The sequence below is a fragment of the Pipra filicauda genome, unplaced genomic scaffold (genome assembly GCF_003945595.2).
Source record: "Pipra filicauda isolate LSUMZ 115617 unplaced genomic scaffold, ASM394559v2 scaffold900_size55888_pilon, whole genome shotgun sequence".
NCBI lineage: Eukaryota > Metazoa > Chordata > Aves > Passeriformes > Pipridae > Pipra > Pipra filicauda.
The window spans coordinates 18118-33897 of NW_024105088.1; the positions used below are offsets into that span (position 1 = coordinate 18118).

General features: G+C 60.2%; 1 protein-coding gene across 5 annotated transcripts in view; it reads left to right on the forward strand.

The window, feature by feature from the left end:
* Positions 1-15780, forward strand: part of LOC113998205 (cell surface glycoprotein 1-like) — a 40580-nt gene that overhangs the window by 14557 nt on the left and 10243 nt on the right. For all 5 annotated transcript variants that reach the window (XM_039391085.1, XM_039391084.1, XM_039391087.1 and 2 more), the window contains 3 exons: positions 3236-3343; positions 8640-8747; positions 14073-14180. In XM_039391085.1, coding sequence (XP_039247019.1) covers positions 3236-3343; positions 8640-8747; positions 14073-14180 — 324 coding nt within the window. The remainder of the gene's footprint in view (positions 1-3235; positions 3344-8639; positions 8748-14072; positions 14181-15780) is intronic.

The following is a 15780-nucleotide window of genomic DNA, read 5'->3' on the forward strand; positions in this document are numbered from 1 at the left end:
GCTTTTCCAAATGGAGGCCACAGCACACTTCAAAACGGAGGACGTGGCCACCTGAGACCTTCTCTGCTGCTGATCGGTCCCCCTGTCTCTGGGCAAAGGGCACCCCTTGGTAGCCAACAATTGAACCACCAGTAACTTACTGCTTCTTAGTGCAAACTGCGACTACCCTACAAACTTTGCAAGCACACTTTCTTCTTCCTAAGGGTGGAGCTGAGGACTGGGGGAGGAGGAAGCAGGGCAGCATGGAAGATCAGAACACGCACCTCAGGAGAGCTGACTTGAGCCTCTTCAGGGATCTTCTTCCTTGGTGTCTGACGTCCTTTTTTCCCCTCACTCGCTGCTCTAACCCCACAACCTGATTTGCTGCACACCCTGTCTCCTAAACCACCGCCCAGCTAGTCTTTCTTGATGGGCCGAGCTCCTTGTTTCCCTTTGCCCTTCTCCGAATGCCAGGGAATGGGAAACACCCTCATTTTTATGGTTGGGCTCTTGCTGCCCAGCCTCCCTTTCTGCAACAGTTTCACAGTTTTCAATCTGGTCCTGTCCCTGTTTCTTTCAATGCCCAGGTTTTCTCCAAAACAGCCAACTGACACACATGCAATCACTATGCCCAGAACTGCCAGGAGAACTCCGCCAGTTCAGCGGCTCAAGTGGGCAGAAGCTGTCTTGGATGTAGCCTTGCCCGCTTTGAACCTCAAGATTCCACGTGAGGAGCCAGATGCTGAGCACTCCCGAAGAACCCCCTTTCCTAGACCAAATCTCCAACCGCAGCAGATCGCAGCACACACCTAAAGCGCCTTTGACCGCGACCTGACAGAACCCCCTTCTTGTTGTCCACGCTCTCGTCTTCCCATGGAATGGAGAGCAGAAAAAGACTCTCCAGTGTAAGGCCAGAACAGCCAGGTTTACGGCAGAGGCAGAGAAACTGCCCTATCCCTGCCTCCAGGATGGTGAGCCTGCTCCAGGATCCTTCCATCGGGCAGTTTTGGGTGCATTGTGTGGTTTTGTATCAATGTATATGGCTTTCAGCGATGTTAACTTCCAGTGGTGAGAAGTCATGAGATTAGTCCCCGGAATGAGGTGATGACCTTCTGCAACAAGAGTTTGACTTTGAATGGCCAAGGTTTTTATTCCCCTCCTGCTTTCTGCAGGTGCCCCCTGTTTTTCGAGACTCCTAGACTCCTAGAAGAGTTTGTGTCGGAAGGGGCCTTAAAGCTCATCTAGACAAGGTTGCTCCAAGCCCCGCCCGAGCCGGCCTCGAACACTTCCAGGGACGGGGCAGCCACGGCTTCTCTGGACGACCTGTGCCAGGTCCTCACCACGCTCACAGAGAAGAATTTTTTTCCAGAATCCCATCTAATCGTGCCCTCTGCCAGTGTGAAGCCGTTCCACCTTGTTCTGTCACTGCAGTCCCTCGTAAATAGTCTCTCCTATCCAAGCCTTCTTGGTCCTCCCTGTTGTGTTGCAAAATTTGCAAGTTGATGCTGTGCCAGGGCTGTGCCAGCAGCCAAGGGCTGACCCGGGTGCAGGACCTTGCGCTTGAGGTCTGTTGTCGCTGGCTTTGTTCAGCCTGGAGGAGGCTGAGCTGAGATCTCATGGGGGGCTGCAGCTTCCTGCCAAGGGGCAGCAGCGATTTCTGCTGCGTGGGACCAGGGACAGGACCCCAGGGAACGGCTGGAGCTGTGTCGGGGGAGGGTTAGGTTGGATATTAGGAAAAGCTTCTTCCCCCAGAGGGTGGTCGGCCACTGGAACGGGCTCCCCAGGGCAGTGGTCTTGGCCCCAAGGCTGCCAGAGCTCAAGGAGCGTTTGGACAACGCTCTCAGGCACGTGGTGGGGTTGCTGGGCTGTCCTGTGCAAGGCCGGGAGTTGGACTGGATGATCCTTGTGGGTCCCTTCCAGCTCAGGATATTCTGTGATTCTAACTCTTTGGTTAAGCCTTTGTCTCCCCATGAAGAGCTGGCAAAGCTGTTGGGGGTGGGGCAGAACAAGGGAAGCTGCCTCTCTGACATTGTTGCTGCCTCTCTGACATTGTTGCTGCCTCTCTGACATTGTTGCTGCCTCTATGACATGACAGTGGGAGCCCCAACATTCCGTCCCTGGAGACGCTCCAAGAGGAGCATCCAGACCTGGGTCCAGTCAACAGACCGGAGCGGCCGCCGAAGCTGACTGAGCATGGCCCTGTCAGCTCTGTGGCAGCGTTGTGTGAGCTGGAGCTCAGCCATAGCCCAGCTCCTGCAGCCATTGGTCTCTCGCGGAACCTCCTGCCCCACAGGTGAGGACAGACCCTGAGCCCGAAAGCCCCAGGACGCACGGCGGGGACAGTCACAGCCCTTGCTCCCCTGCCCCTTCCCCTCCTCCTCCTCAGTCCTCTGAGCGCCCGACACCCCCCGACTGGCATGTGACCTCCAGCGTTTGCCCTTTCTCGCAGGATCAGCCAACCTCGGCCAACAGCCTGGGCAGAAGCAGCAGCCCTTGCCAGCTCCCTCTGCCCCACCAGCAGGTATGGCAGTCCCATCTGCCTTGGCCCCTCGGCATTCCCTGCCCCCCAGCCCCTCCAGCCTCCAGGCCTGCCCTGGCTCCTCCAGCCCTGCCGGCACCTCCAGCAGCCACAGCACCCCTGTCCCCCTGCCAGCTGGGGCACCTTGGCTCAGCACGGCACGGCAAGCAGCCCTGGCATTGCCTGGGCCACCTCTGTTCAGGCAAGATCGTTTAGAGGATCTTGGGGCCGTCGCTGCCATTTTGCCGTCCCCTGTGCAACCCCATGGCTGTGGCACAGCAGCTCACCCCGCAGGGATGGTCCCTCACTCAAGCTCCCACTCAGTCTGTGTTCCGGGCCGGCTCAGCGGGTGCCCCAGGAGACTCTCCCAGCCCCGAGCCTCCCCCCCAGTCTGCCTTCTCCCCTGTGCACGTGTGCCAATGGCTCCGGGCAGTGACTGCTCCAACCCCCACCCGTATCTTCTGCTCGGCAGGGACACGGACTCAGCTGCCTCCACCAGCCCCCTTGGCAAGCAGCCATGGCATTGCTCCTCCATCAGGCAATGCCCTGGGGGGGGCCCGGGGCTGCAGGAAGCCCCTGGCCCCAGTCCCACCAGTGCGGGACACGCAGCACGGCTCAGCCAACCCCTCAGGGACGCCCCTGGGCAGTGGCAGCCCTCCAGACACCAGCGTCCCCATGGATGTGGACACCACCCCAGGTCTTGACATCAGTCTGGCCAGCGACGTCAGCATGGATGAGGACAGCCCGTCAGGCCGTGACCTCTCCTTGGCCAGCGACGTCAGCATGGACGAGGACAGCCCGTCAGGCCGTGACCTCTCCTTGGCCAGCGACGTCAGCATGGACGAGGACAGCCCGTCAGGCCGTGACCTCTCCTTGGCCAGCGACGTCAGCATGGACGAGGACAGCCCGTCAGGCCGTGACCTCTCGCTGGCCACTGACGACCCCATGGATGGTGGCTCCCCCCCAGGCAGTGATCACGTTGCGAGCTGTGACATCTCGCTGAGCAGCGATGTCCCCATGGATGAGGACACCTTCCCGAGGGGTGACATCTCCCTGCCCAGTGACACCACTGCCAGCCACCCAGGCCCACTCCACGGCCAAGCCATCGGGGCCCCTGGGGTGACTCCAGCCAGCGAGCCTGTGCTGCGTGGCAAGGTCCTGCTGGAAGGGACTCGGAGCCACTTGGATTGCTCCCAGGGAGCCGTGGGCACCAGCCAGGATGGTCGCAGCAGCGTCCCCGTGCCCACGGACCATTGTGGCACCAGTGGCACCAGCCCCCAGCCCAAGAACGCCTCGCTCTGCCCGCCCAAGAAGATGCCGCCCACTGAGCGCAGTGTCCCCAAGCCTTCCAGAGCCGTCCTGAGCCGGGACACTGCAACGCGGGCGGCACCAAGCCTCAGGACCCTCAGCAGGGTGCGGGCACGAACCTGCCACCGCCTCAGAGCAGCATGTCACCAAGCAACATCGCTCTGAAAAGACGGGGCACGAAGAGGAAGAGGGGCTCTGAGCCAAGCACTGGGAGCAAGTGCAAGGCTCCCGCAGCCCGGGCTGGGGCAGAAAGTTCTTGAGGGACAGATCGTTTGGGGATCTGTCCCAGGGGGAGGGACAGATCGTTTGGGGATCTGTCCCAGGGGGAGGGACAGATCGTTTGGGGATCTGTCCCGGGGGGGGAGGGACAGACAGATCGTTTGGGGATCTGTCCCGGGGGGGAGGGGGGGATAGATCGTTTGGGGATCTGTCCCAGGGGGATCGTTTGGGGATCTGTCCCAGGTAGATCGTTTGGGGATCTGTCCCAATCTGAGGGAGGGAGGGTGTTGCTGTAGATGTAGATATTGATGACCGTTTTCTTGTGGTTATCAATTAAAAGATTTTATTCCATAAGCTGTCTGTGTCTGCATGGAATGGGGAGGGAGTGCAGGGCGGCAGCGGGAAATGGTCCCAAGCAGATCCGCCAAGGCTGAAAGGGCTCCAAGGGCACCCAAAGGGCACTCCAGGCCTGAGTCAGTGCCGGAGGTGCAGGCATTCATGGAAGGTCCCCTTCCCCTGGGGAAGCAGCCCTTTGGCGTGGGAGCCAGGACAGAGGGGTCCGTGCAGGACTCCCGCACACGGCCCCACACCGAAAACAGCCCTCAGCACAGCCTGGGCACCGTCCTCCCACTCTGGGGCTTTAGAAGGCTGCTCCCGCTGCTCCCAGGGACCTCACCATGTCCCCAGTCATCCCACTGCAGCCCCAGACAGAGCTCCCCCAGGCTGCCCCGGGGCTGCATTGGGCAGGGGCGGTAAGGGAGAGGGAAGAATGTGCTGGGAACCCTAATGCAGGGCCTCACAGAAGTCCAGGGAGACGACATCCGTAGATCTCTGGGAGGCAGCACTTGGAATGTATGGAGCTCTGTCGAGGGGTGGATGGCGAGCCACTCGGCGGTTGATGGGTCAGGATCAAAAGGCAGGCCGGGCATGGGGACACTGCTGAGGGCACTGCGGGGACACCGCGGGCCTCCTGAGCAGCAGCAGGATGGGGATGAGAGCTCCACGGGCAGCTTGAAGCTGCCTCCCAGTCACAGTCCCTGGCTCTCGTGGGGCATTCAACTACCCTGAGAGCAGCTGGAAAAGCAACACAGCCAAGCACAAACAGTCCCGGAGGTTCCTAGAAAGCAGTGGCGACAGCTTCCCGACCCATTGCCTCTCACAAGCAATGCTGTGCCGCTCCACCTCAGACTAACACACAGGAAAGGCCTTGTTGGAGATGGGAGGGTAAGGGACAGCCTTGGCTGTCGAGACCATGGGACTGTGGTCTTCTGAAATTCCAGGTATTGGGAAACACATAAATACCAGGAGACAGAGGAGCTAACTAAGAAGGATAAACTTTTATTCCAATGAAAGGGAGAGTTCACTGAACAAACCTCAGTGAGGCCTCTCAAGTCAGTGGAGGTCGCAGCCCCCTTTTATCCCCGTGGCCACCTGAGACCTTCTCTGCTGCTGATCGGTCCCCCTGTCTCTGGGCAAAGGGCACCCCTTGGTAGCCAACAATTGAACCACCAGTAACTTACTGCTTCTTAGTGCAAACTGCGACTACCCTACAAACTTTGCAAGCACACTTTCTTCTTCCTAAGGGTGGAGCTGAGGACTGGGGGAGGAGGAAGCAGGGCAGCATGGAAGATCAGAACACGCACCTCAGGAGAGCTGACTTGAGCCTCTTCAGGGATCTTCTTCCTTGGTGTCTGACGTCCTTTTTTCCCCTCACTCGCTGCTCTAACCCCACAACCTGATTTGCTGCACACCCTGTCTCCTAAACCACCGCCCAGCTAGTCTTTCTTGATGGGCCGAGCTCCTTGTTTCCCTTTGCCCTTCTCCGAATGCCAGGGAATGGGAAACACCCTCATTTTTATGGTTGGGCTCTTGCTGCCCAGCCTCCCTTTCTGCAACAGTTTCACAGTTTTCAATCTGGTCCTGTCCCTGTTTCTTTCAATGCCCAGGTTTTCTCCAAAACAGCCAACTGACACACATGCAATCACTATGCCCAGAACTGCCAGGAGAACTCCGCCAGTTCAGCGGCTCAAGTGGGCAGAAGCTGTCTTGGATGTAGCCTTGCCCGCTTTGAACCTCAAGATTCCACGTGAGGAGCCAGATGCTGAGCACTCCCGAAGAACCCCCTTTCCTAGACCAAATCTCCAACCGCAGCAGATCGCAGCACACACCTAAAGCGCCTTTGACCGCGACCTGACAGAACCCCCTTCTTGTTGTCCACGCTCTTGTCTTCCCATGGAATGGAGAGCAGAAAAAGACTCTCCAGTGTAAGGCCAGAACAGCCAGGTTTACGGCAGAGGCAGAGAAACTGCCCTATCCCTGCCTCCAGGATGGTGAGCCTGCTCCAGGATCCTTCCATCGGGCAGTTTTGGGTGCATTGTGTGGTTTTGTATCAATGTATATGGCTTTCAGCGATGTTAACTTCCAGTGGTGAGAAGTCATGAGATTAGTCCCCGGAATGAGGTGATGACCTTCTGCAACAAGAGTTTGACTTTGAATGGCCAAGGTTTTTATTCCCCTCCTGCTTTCTGCAGGTGCCCCCTGTTTTTCGAGACTCCTAGACTCCTAGAAGAGTTTGTGTCGGAAGGGGCCTTAAAGCTCATCTAGACAAGGTTGCTCCAAGCCCCGCCCGAGCCGGCCTCGAACACTTCCAGGGACGGGGCAGCCACGGCTTCTCTGGACGACCTGTGCCAGGTCCTCACCACGCTCACAGAGAAGAATTTTTTTCCAGAATCCCATCTAATCGTGCCCTCTGCCAGTGTGAAGCCGTTCCGCCTTGTTCTGTCACTGCAGTCCCTCGTAAATAGTCTCTCCTATCCAAGCCTTCTTGGTCCTCCCTGTTGTGTTGCAAAATTTGCAAGTTGATGCTGTGCCAGGGCTGTGCCAGCAGCCAAGGGCTGACCCGGGTGCAGGACCTTGCGCTTGAGGTCTGTTGTCGCTGGCTTTGTTCAGCCTGGAGGAGGCTGAGCTGAGATCTCATGGGGGGCTGCAGCTTCCTGCCAAGGGGCAGCAGCGATTTCTGCTGCGTGGGACCAGGGACAGGACCCCAGGGAACGGCTGGAGCTGTGTCGGGGGAGGGTTAGGTTGGATATTAGGAAAAGCTTCTTCCCCCAGAGGGTGGTCGGCCACTGGAACGGGCTCCCCAGGGCAGTGGTCTTGGCCCCAAGGCTGCCAGAGCTCAAGGAGCGTTTGGACAACGCTCTCAGGCACGTGGTGGGGTTGCTGGGCTGTCCTGTGCAAGGCCGGGAGTTGGACTGGATGATCCTTGTGGGTCCCTTCCAGCTCAGGATATTCTGTGATTCTAACTCTTTGGTTAAGCCTTTGTCTCCCCATGAAGAGCTGGCAAAGCTGTTGGGGGTGGGGCAGAACAAGGGAAGCTGCCTCTCTGACATTGTTGCTGCCTCTCTGACATTGTTGCTGCCTCTCTGACATTGTTGCTGCCTCTATGACATGACAGTGGGAGCCCCAACATTCCGTCCCTGGAGACGCTCCAAGAGGAGCATCCAGACCTGGGTCCAGTCAACAGACCGGAGCGGCCGCCGAAGCTGACTGAGCATGGCCCTGTCAGCTCTGTGGCAGCGTTGTGTGAGCTGGAGCTCAGCCATAGCCCAGCTCCTGCAGCCATTGGTCTCTCGCGGAACCTCCTGCCCCACAGGTGAGGACAGACCCTGAGCCCGAAAGCCCCAGGACGCACGGCGGGGACAGTCACAGCCCTTGCTCCCCTGCCCCTTCCCCTCCTCCTCCTCAGTCCTCTGAGCGCCCGACACCCCCCGACTGGCATGTGACCTCCAGCGTTTGCCCTTTCTCGCAGGATCAGCCAACCTCGGCCAACAGCCTGGGCAGAAGCAGCAGCCCTTGCCAGCTCCCTCTGCCCCACCAGCAGGTATGGCAGTCCCATCTGCCTTGGCCCCTCGGCATTCCCTGCCCCCCAGCCCCTCCAGCCTCCAGGCCTGCCCTGGCTCCTCCAGCCCTGCCGGCACCTCCAGCAGCCACAGCACCCCTGTCCCCCTGCCAGCTGGGGCACCTTGGCTCAGCACGGCACGGCAAGCAGCCCTGGCATTGCCTGGGCCACCTCTGTTCAGGCAAGATCGTTTAGAGGATCTTGGGGCCGTCGCTGCCATTTTGCCGTCCCCTGTGCAACCCCATGGCTGTGGCACAGCAGCTCACCCCGCAGGGATGGTCCCTCACTCAAGCTCCCACTCAGTCTGTGTTCCGGGCCGGCTCAGCGGGTGCCCCAGGAGACTCTCCCAGCCCCGAGCCTCCCCCCCAGTCTGCCTTCTCCCCTGTGCACGTGTGCCAATGGCTCCGGGCAGTGACTGCTCCAACCCCCACCCGTATCTTCTGCTCGGCAGGGACACGGACTCAGCTGCCTCCACCAGCCCCCTTGGCAAGCAGCCATGGCATTGCTCCTCCATCAGGCAATGCCCTGGGGGGGGCCCGGGGCTGCAGGAAGCCCCTGGCCCCAGTCCCACCAGTGCGGGACACGCAGCACGGCTCAGCCAACCCCTCAGGGACGCCCCTGGGCAGTGGCAGCCCTCCAGACACCAGCGTCCCCATGGATGTGGACACCACCCCAGGTCTTGACATCAGTCTGGCCAGCGACGTCAGCATGGATGAGGACAGCCCGTCAGGCCGTGACCTCTCCTTGGCCAGCGACGTCAGCATGGACGAGGACAGCCCGTCAGGCCGTGACCTCTCCTTGGCCAGCGACGTCAGCATGGACGAGGACAGCCCGTCAGGCCGTGACCTCTCGCTGGCCACTGACGACCCCATGGATGGTGGCTCCCCCCCAGGCAGTGATCACGTTGCGAGCTGTGACATCTCGCTGAGCAGCGATGTCCCCATGGATGAGGACACCTTCCCGAGGGGTGACATCTCCCTGCCCAGTGACACCACTGCCAGCCACCCAGGCCCACTCCACGGCCAAGCCATCGGGGCCCCTGGGGTGACTCCAGCCAGCGAGCCTGTGCTGCGTGGCAAGGTCCTGCTGGAAGGGACTCGGAGCCACTTGGATTGCTCCCAGGGAGCCGTGGGCACCAGCCAGGATGGTCGCAGCAGCGTCCCCGTGCCCACGGACCATTGTGGCACCAGTGGCACCAGCCCCCAGCCCAAGAACGCCTCGCTCTGCCCGCCCAAGAAGATGCCGCCCACTGAGCGCAGTGTCCCCAAGCCTTCCAGAGCCGTCCTGAGCCCGGGACACTGCAACGCGGGCGGCACCAAGCCTCAGGACCCTCAGCAGGGTGCGGGCACGAACCTGCCACCGCCTCAGAGCAGCATGTCACCAAGCAACATCGCTCTGAAAAGACGGGGCACGAAGAGGAAGAGGGGCTCTGAGCCAAGCACTGGGAGCAAGTGCAAGGCTCCCGCAGCCCGGGCTGGGGCAGAAAGTTCTTGAGGGACAGATCGTTTGGGGATCTGTCCCAGGGGGAGGGACAGATCGTTTGGGGATCTGTCCCGGGGGGGGAGGGACAGATCGTTTGGGGATCTGTCCCGGGGGGGGAGGGACAGATCGTTTGGGGATCTGTCCCGGGGGGGAGGGACAGATCGTTTGGGGATCTGTCCCGGGGAGGGGGGGATAGATCGTTTGGGGATCTGTCCCAGGGGGAGGGATAGATCGTTTGGGGATCTGTCCCGGGGAGGGGGGGATAGATCGTTTGGGGATCTGTCCCAGGGGGAGGGATAGATCGTTTGGGGATCTGTCCCAATCTGAGGGAGGGAGGGTGTTGCTGTAGATGTAGATATTGATGACCGTTTTCTTGTGGTTATCAATTAAAAGATTTTATTCCATAAGCTGTCTGTGTCTGCATGGAATGGGGAGGGAGTGCAGGGCGGCAGCGGGAAATGGTCCCAAGCAGATCCGCCAAGGCTGAAAGGGCTCCAAGGGCACCCAAAGGGCACTCCAGGCCTGAGTCAGTGCCGGAGGTGCAGGCATTCATGGAAGGTCCCCTTCCCCTGGGGAAGCAGCCCTTTGGCGTGGGAGCCAGGACAGAGGGGTCCGTGCAGGACTCCCGCACACGGCCCCACACCGAAAACAGCCCTCAGCACAGCCTGGGCACCGTCCTCCCACTCTGGGGCTTTAGAAGGCTGCTCCCGCTGCTCCCAGGGACCTCACCATGTCCCCAGTCATCCCACTGCAGCCCCAGACAGAGCTCCCCCAGGCTGCCCCGGGGCTGCATTGGGCAGGGGCGGTAAGGGAGAGGGAAGAATGTGCTGGGAACCCTAATGCAGGGCCTCACAGAAGTCCAGGGAGACGACATCCGTAGATCTCTGGGAGGCAGCACTTGGAATGTATGGAGCTCTGTCGAGGGGTGGATGGCGAGCCACTCGGCGGTTGATGGGTCAGGATCAAAAGGCAGGCCGGGCATGGGGACACTGCTGAGGGCACTGCGGGGACACCGCGGGCCTCCTGAGCAGCAGCAGGATGGGGATGAGAGCTCCACGGGCAGCTTGAAGCTGCCTCCCAGTCACAGTCCCTGGCTCTCGTGGGGCATTCAACTACCCTGAGAGCAGCTGGAAAAGCAACACAGCCAAGCACAAACAGTCCCGGAGGTTCCTAGAAAGCAGTGGCGACAGCTTCCCGACCCATTGCCTCTCACAAGCAATGCTGTGCCGCTCCACCTCAGACTAACACACAGGAAAGGCCTTGTTGGAGATGGGAGGGTAAGGGACAGCCTTGGCTGTCGAGACCATGGGACTGTGGTCTTCTGAAATTCCAGGTATTGGGAAACACATAAATACCAGGAGACAGAGGAGCTAACTAAGAAGGATAAACTTTTATTCCAATGAAAGGGAGAGTTCACTGAACAAACCTCAGTGAGGCCTCTCAAGTCAGTGGAGGTCGCAGCCCCCTTTTATCCCCGTGGCCACCTGAGACCTTCTCTGCTGCTGATCGGTCCCCCTGTCTCTGGGCAAAGGGCACCCCTTGGTAGCCAACAATTGAACCACCAGTAACTTACTGCTTCTTAGTGCAAACTGCGACTACCCTACAAACTTTGCAAGCACACTTTCTTCTTCCTAAGGGTGGAGCTGAGGACTGGGGGAGGAGGAAGCAGGGCAGCATGGAAGATCAGAACACGCACCTCAGGAGAGCTGACTTGAGCCTCTTCAGGGATCTTCTTCCTTGGTGTCTGACGTCCTTTTTTCCCCTCACTCGCTGCTCTAACCCCACAACCTGATTTGCTGCACACCCTGTCTCCTAAACCACCGCCCAGCTAGTCTTTCTTGATGGGCCGAGCTCCTTGTTTCCCTTTGCCCTTCTCCGAATGCCAGGGAATGGGAAACACCCTCATTTTTATGGTTGGGCTCTTGCTGCCCAGCCTCCCTTTCTGCAACAGTTTCACAGTTTTCAATCTGGTCCTGTCCCTGTTTCTTTCAATGCCCAGGTTTTCTCCAAAACAGCCAACTGACACACATGCAATCACTATGCCCAGAACTGCCAGGAGAACTCCGCCAGTTCAGCGGCTCAAGTGGGCAGAAGCTGTCTTGGATGTAGCCTTGCCCGCTTTGAACCTCAAGATTCCACGTGAGGAGCCAGATGCTGAGCACTCCCGAAGAACCCCCTTTCCTAGACCAAATCTCCAACCGCAGCAGATCGCAGCACACACCTAAAGCGCCTTTGACCGCGACCTGACAGAACCCCCTTCTTGTTGTCCACGCTCTTGTCTTCCCATGGAATGGAGAGCAGAAAAAGACTCTCCAGTGTAAGGCCAGAACAGCCAGGTTTACGGCAGAGGCAGAGAAACTGCCCTATCCCTGCCTCCAGGATGGTGAGCCTGCTCCAGGATCCTTCCATCGGGCAGTTTTGGGTGCATTGTGTGGTTTTGTATCAATGTATATGGCTTTCAGCGATGTTAACTTCCAGTGGTGAGAAGTCATGAGATTAGTCCCCGGAATGAGGTGATGACCTTCTGCAACAAGAGTTTGACTTTGAATGGCCAAGGTTTTTATTCCCCTCCTGCTTTCTGCAGGTGCCCCCTGTTTTTCGAGACTCCTAGACTCCTAGAAGAGTTTGTGTCGGAAGGGGCCTTAAAGCTCATCTAGACAAGGTTGCTCCAAGCCCCGCCCGAGCCGGCCTCGAACACTTCCAGGGACGGGGCAGCCACGGCTTCTCTGGACGACCTGTGCCAGGTCCTCACCACGCTCACAGAGAAGAATTTTTTTCCAGAATCCCATCTAATCGTGCCCTCTGCCAGTGTGAAGCCGTTCCACCTTGTTCTGTCACTGCAGTCCCTCGTAAATAGTCTCTCCTATCCAAGCCTTCTTGGTCCTCCCTGTTGTGTTGCAAAATTTGCAAGTTGATGCTGTGCCAGGGCTGTGCCAGCAGCCAAGGGCTGACCCGGGTGCAGGACCTTGCGCTTGAGGTCTGTTGTCGCTGGCTTTGTTCAGCCTGGAGGAGGCTGAGCTGAGATCTCATGGGGGGCTGCAGCTTCCTGCCAAGGGGCAGCAGCGATTTCTGCTGCGTGGGACCAGGGACAGGACCCCAGGGAACGGCTGGAGCTGTGTCGGGGGAGGGTTAGGTTGGATATTAGGAAAAGCTTCTTCCCCCAGAGGGTGGTCGGCCACTGGAACGGGCTCCCCAGGGCAGTGGTCTTGGCCCCAAGGCTGCCAGAGCTCAAGGAGCGTTTGGACAACGCTCTCAGGCACGTGGTGGGGTTGCTGGGCTGTCCTGTGCAAGGCCGGGAGTTGGACTGGATGATCCTTGTGGGTCCCTTCCAGCTCAGGATATTCTGTGATTCTAACTCTTTGGTTAAGCCTTTGTCTCCCCATGAAGAGCTGGCAAAGCTGTTGGGGGTGGGGCAGAACAAGGGAAGCTGCCTCTCTGACATTGTTGCTGCCTCTCTGACATTGTTGCTGCCTCTCTGACATTGTTGCTGCCTCTATGACATGACAGTGGGAGCCCCAACATTCCGTCCCTGGAGACGCTCCAAGAGGAGCATCCAGACCTGGGTCCAGTCAACAGACCGGAGCGGCCGCCGAAGCTGACTGAGCATGGCCCTGTCAGCTCTGTGGCAGCGTTGTGTGAGCTGGAGCTCAGCCATAGCCCAGCTCCTGCAGCCATTGGTCTCTCGCGGAACCTCCTGCCCCACAGGTGAGGACAGACCCTGAGCCCGAAAGCCCCAGGACGCACGGCGGGGACAGTCACAGCCCTTGCTCCCCTGCCCCTTCCCCTCCTCCTCCTCAGTCCTCTGAGCGCCCGACACCCCCCGACTGGCATGTGACCTCCAGCGTTTGCCCTTTCTCGCAGGATCAGCCAACCTCGGCCAACAGCCTGGGCAGAAGCAGCAGCCCTTGCCAGCTCCCTCTGCCCCACCAGCAGGTATGGCAGTCCCATCTGCCTTGGCCCCTCGGCATTCCCTGCCCCCCAGCCCCTCCAGCCTCCAGGCCTGCCCTGGCTCCTCCAGCCCTGCCGGCACCTCCAGCAGCCACAGCACCCCTGTCCCCCTGCCAGCTGGGGCACCTTGGCTCAGCACGGCACGGCAAGCAGCCCTGGCATTGCCTGGGCCACCTCTGTTCAGGCAAGATCGTTTAGAGGATCTTGGGGCCGTCGCTGCCATTTTGCCGTCCCCTGTGCAACCCCATGGCTGTGGCACAGCAGCTCACCCCGCAGGGATGGTCCCTCACTCAAGCTCCCACTCAGTCTGTGTTCCGGGCCGGCTCAGCGGGTGCCCCAGGAGACTCTCCCAGCCCCGAGCCTCCCCCCCAGTCTGCCTTCTCCCCTGTGCACGTGTGCCAATGGCTCCGGGCAGTGACTGCTCCAACCCCCACCCGTATCTTCTGCTCGGCAGGGACACGGACTCAGCTGCCTCCACCAGCCCCCTTGGCAAGCAGCCATGGCATTGCTCCTCCATCAGGCAATGCCCTGGGGGGGGCCCGGGGCTGCAGGAAGCCCCTGGCCCCAGTCCCACCAGTGCGGGACACGCAGCACGGCTCAGCCAACCCCTCAGGGACGCCCCTGGGCAGTGGCAGCCCTCCAGACACCAGCGTCCCCATGGATGTGGACACCACCCCAGGTCTTGACATCAGTCTGGCCAGCGACGTCAGCATGGATGAGGACAGCCCGTCAGGCCGTGACCTCTCCTTGGCCAGCGACGTCAGCATGGACGAGGACAGCCCGTCAGGCCGTGACCTCTCCTTGGCCAGCGACGTCAGCATGGACGAGGACAGCCCGTCAGGCCGTGACCTCTCCTTGGCCAGCGACGTCAGCATGGACGAGGACAGCCCGTCAGGCCGTGACCTCTCGCTGGCCACTGACGACCCCATGGATGGTGGCTCCCCCCCAGGCAGTGATCACGTTGCGAGCTGTGACATCTCGCTGAGCAGCGATGTCCCCATGGATGAGGACACCTTCCCGAGGGGTGACATCTCCCTGCCCAGTGACACCACTGCCAGCCACCCAGGCCCACTCCACGGCCAAGCCATCGGGGCCCCTGGGGTGACTCCAGCCAGCGAGCCTGTGCTGCGTGGCAAGGTCCTGCTGGAAGGGACTCGGAGCCACTTGGATTGCTCCCAGGGAGCCGTGGGCACCAGCCAGGATGGTCGCAGCAGCGTCCCCGTGCCCACGGACCATTGTGGCACCAGTGGCACCAGCCCCCAGCCCAAGAACGCCTCGCTCTGCCCGCCCAAGAAGATGCCGCCCACTGAGCGCAGTGTCCCCAAGCCTTCCAGAGCCGTCCTGAGCACGGGACACTGCAACGCGGGCGGCACCAAGCCTCAGGACCCTCAGCAGGGTGCGGGCACGAACCTGCCACCGCCTCAGAGCAGCATGTCACCAAGCAACATCGCTCTGAAAAGACGGGGCACGAAGAGGAAGAGGGGCTCTGAGCCAAGCACTGGGAGCAAGTGCAAGGCTCCCGCAGCCCGGGCTGGGGCAGAAAGTTCTTGAGGGACAGATCGTTTGGGGATCTGTCCCAGGGGGAGGGACAGATCGTTTGGGGATCTGTCCCAGGGGGAGGGACAGATCGTTTGGGGATCTGTCCCGGGGGGGGAGGGACAGATCGTTTGGGGATCTGTCCCGGGGAGGGAGGGATAGATCGTTTGGGGATCTGTCCCGGGGAGGGGGAGGGGGGATAGATCGTTTGGGGATCTGTCCCAATCTGAGGGAGGGAGGGTGTTGCTGTAGATGTAGATATTGATGACCGTTTTCTTGTGGTTATCAATTAAAAGATTTTATTCCATAAGCTGTCTGTGTCTGCATGGAATGGGGAGGGAGTGCAGGGCGGCAGCGGGAAATGGTCCCAAGCAGATCCGCCAAGGCTGAAAGGGCTCCAAGGGCACCCAAAGGGCACTCCAGGCCTGAGTCAGTGCCGGAGGTGCAGGCATTCATGGAAGGTCCCCTTCCCCTGGGGAAGCAGCCCTTTGGCGTGGGAGCCAGGACAGAGGGGTCCGTGCAGGACTCCCGCACACGGCCCCACACCGAAAACAGCCCTCAGCACAGCCTGGGCACCGTCCTCCCACTCTGGGGCTTTAGAAGGCTGCTCCCGCTGCTCCCAGGGACCTCACCATGTCCCCAGTCATCCCACTGCAGCCCCAGACAGAGCTCCCCCAGGCTGCCCCGGGGCTGCATTGGGCAGGGGCGGTAAGGGAGAGGGAAGAATGTGCTGGGAACCCTAATGCAGGGCCTCACAGAAGTCCAGGGAGACGACATCCGTAGATCTCTGGGAGGCAGCACTTGGAATGTATGGAGCTCTGTCGAGGGGTGGATGGCGAGCCACTCGGCGGTTGATGGGTCAGGATCAAAAGGCAGGCCGGGCATGGGGACA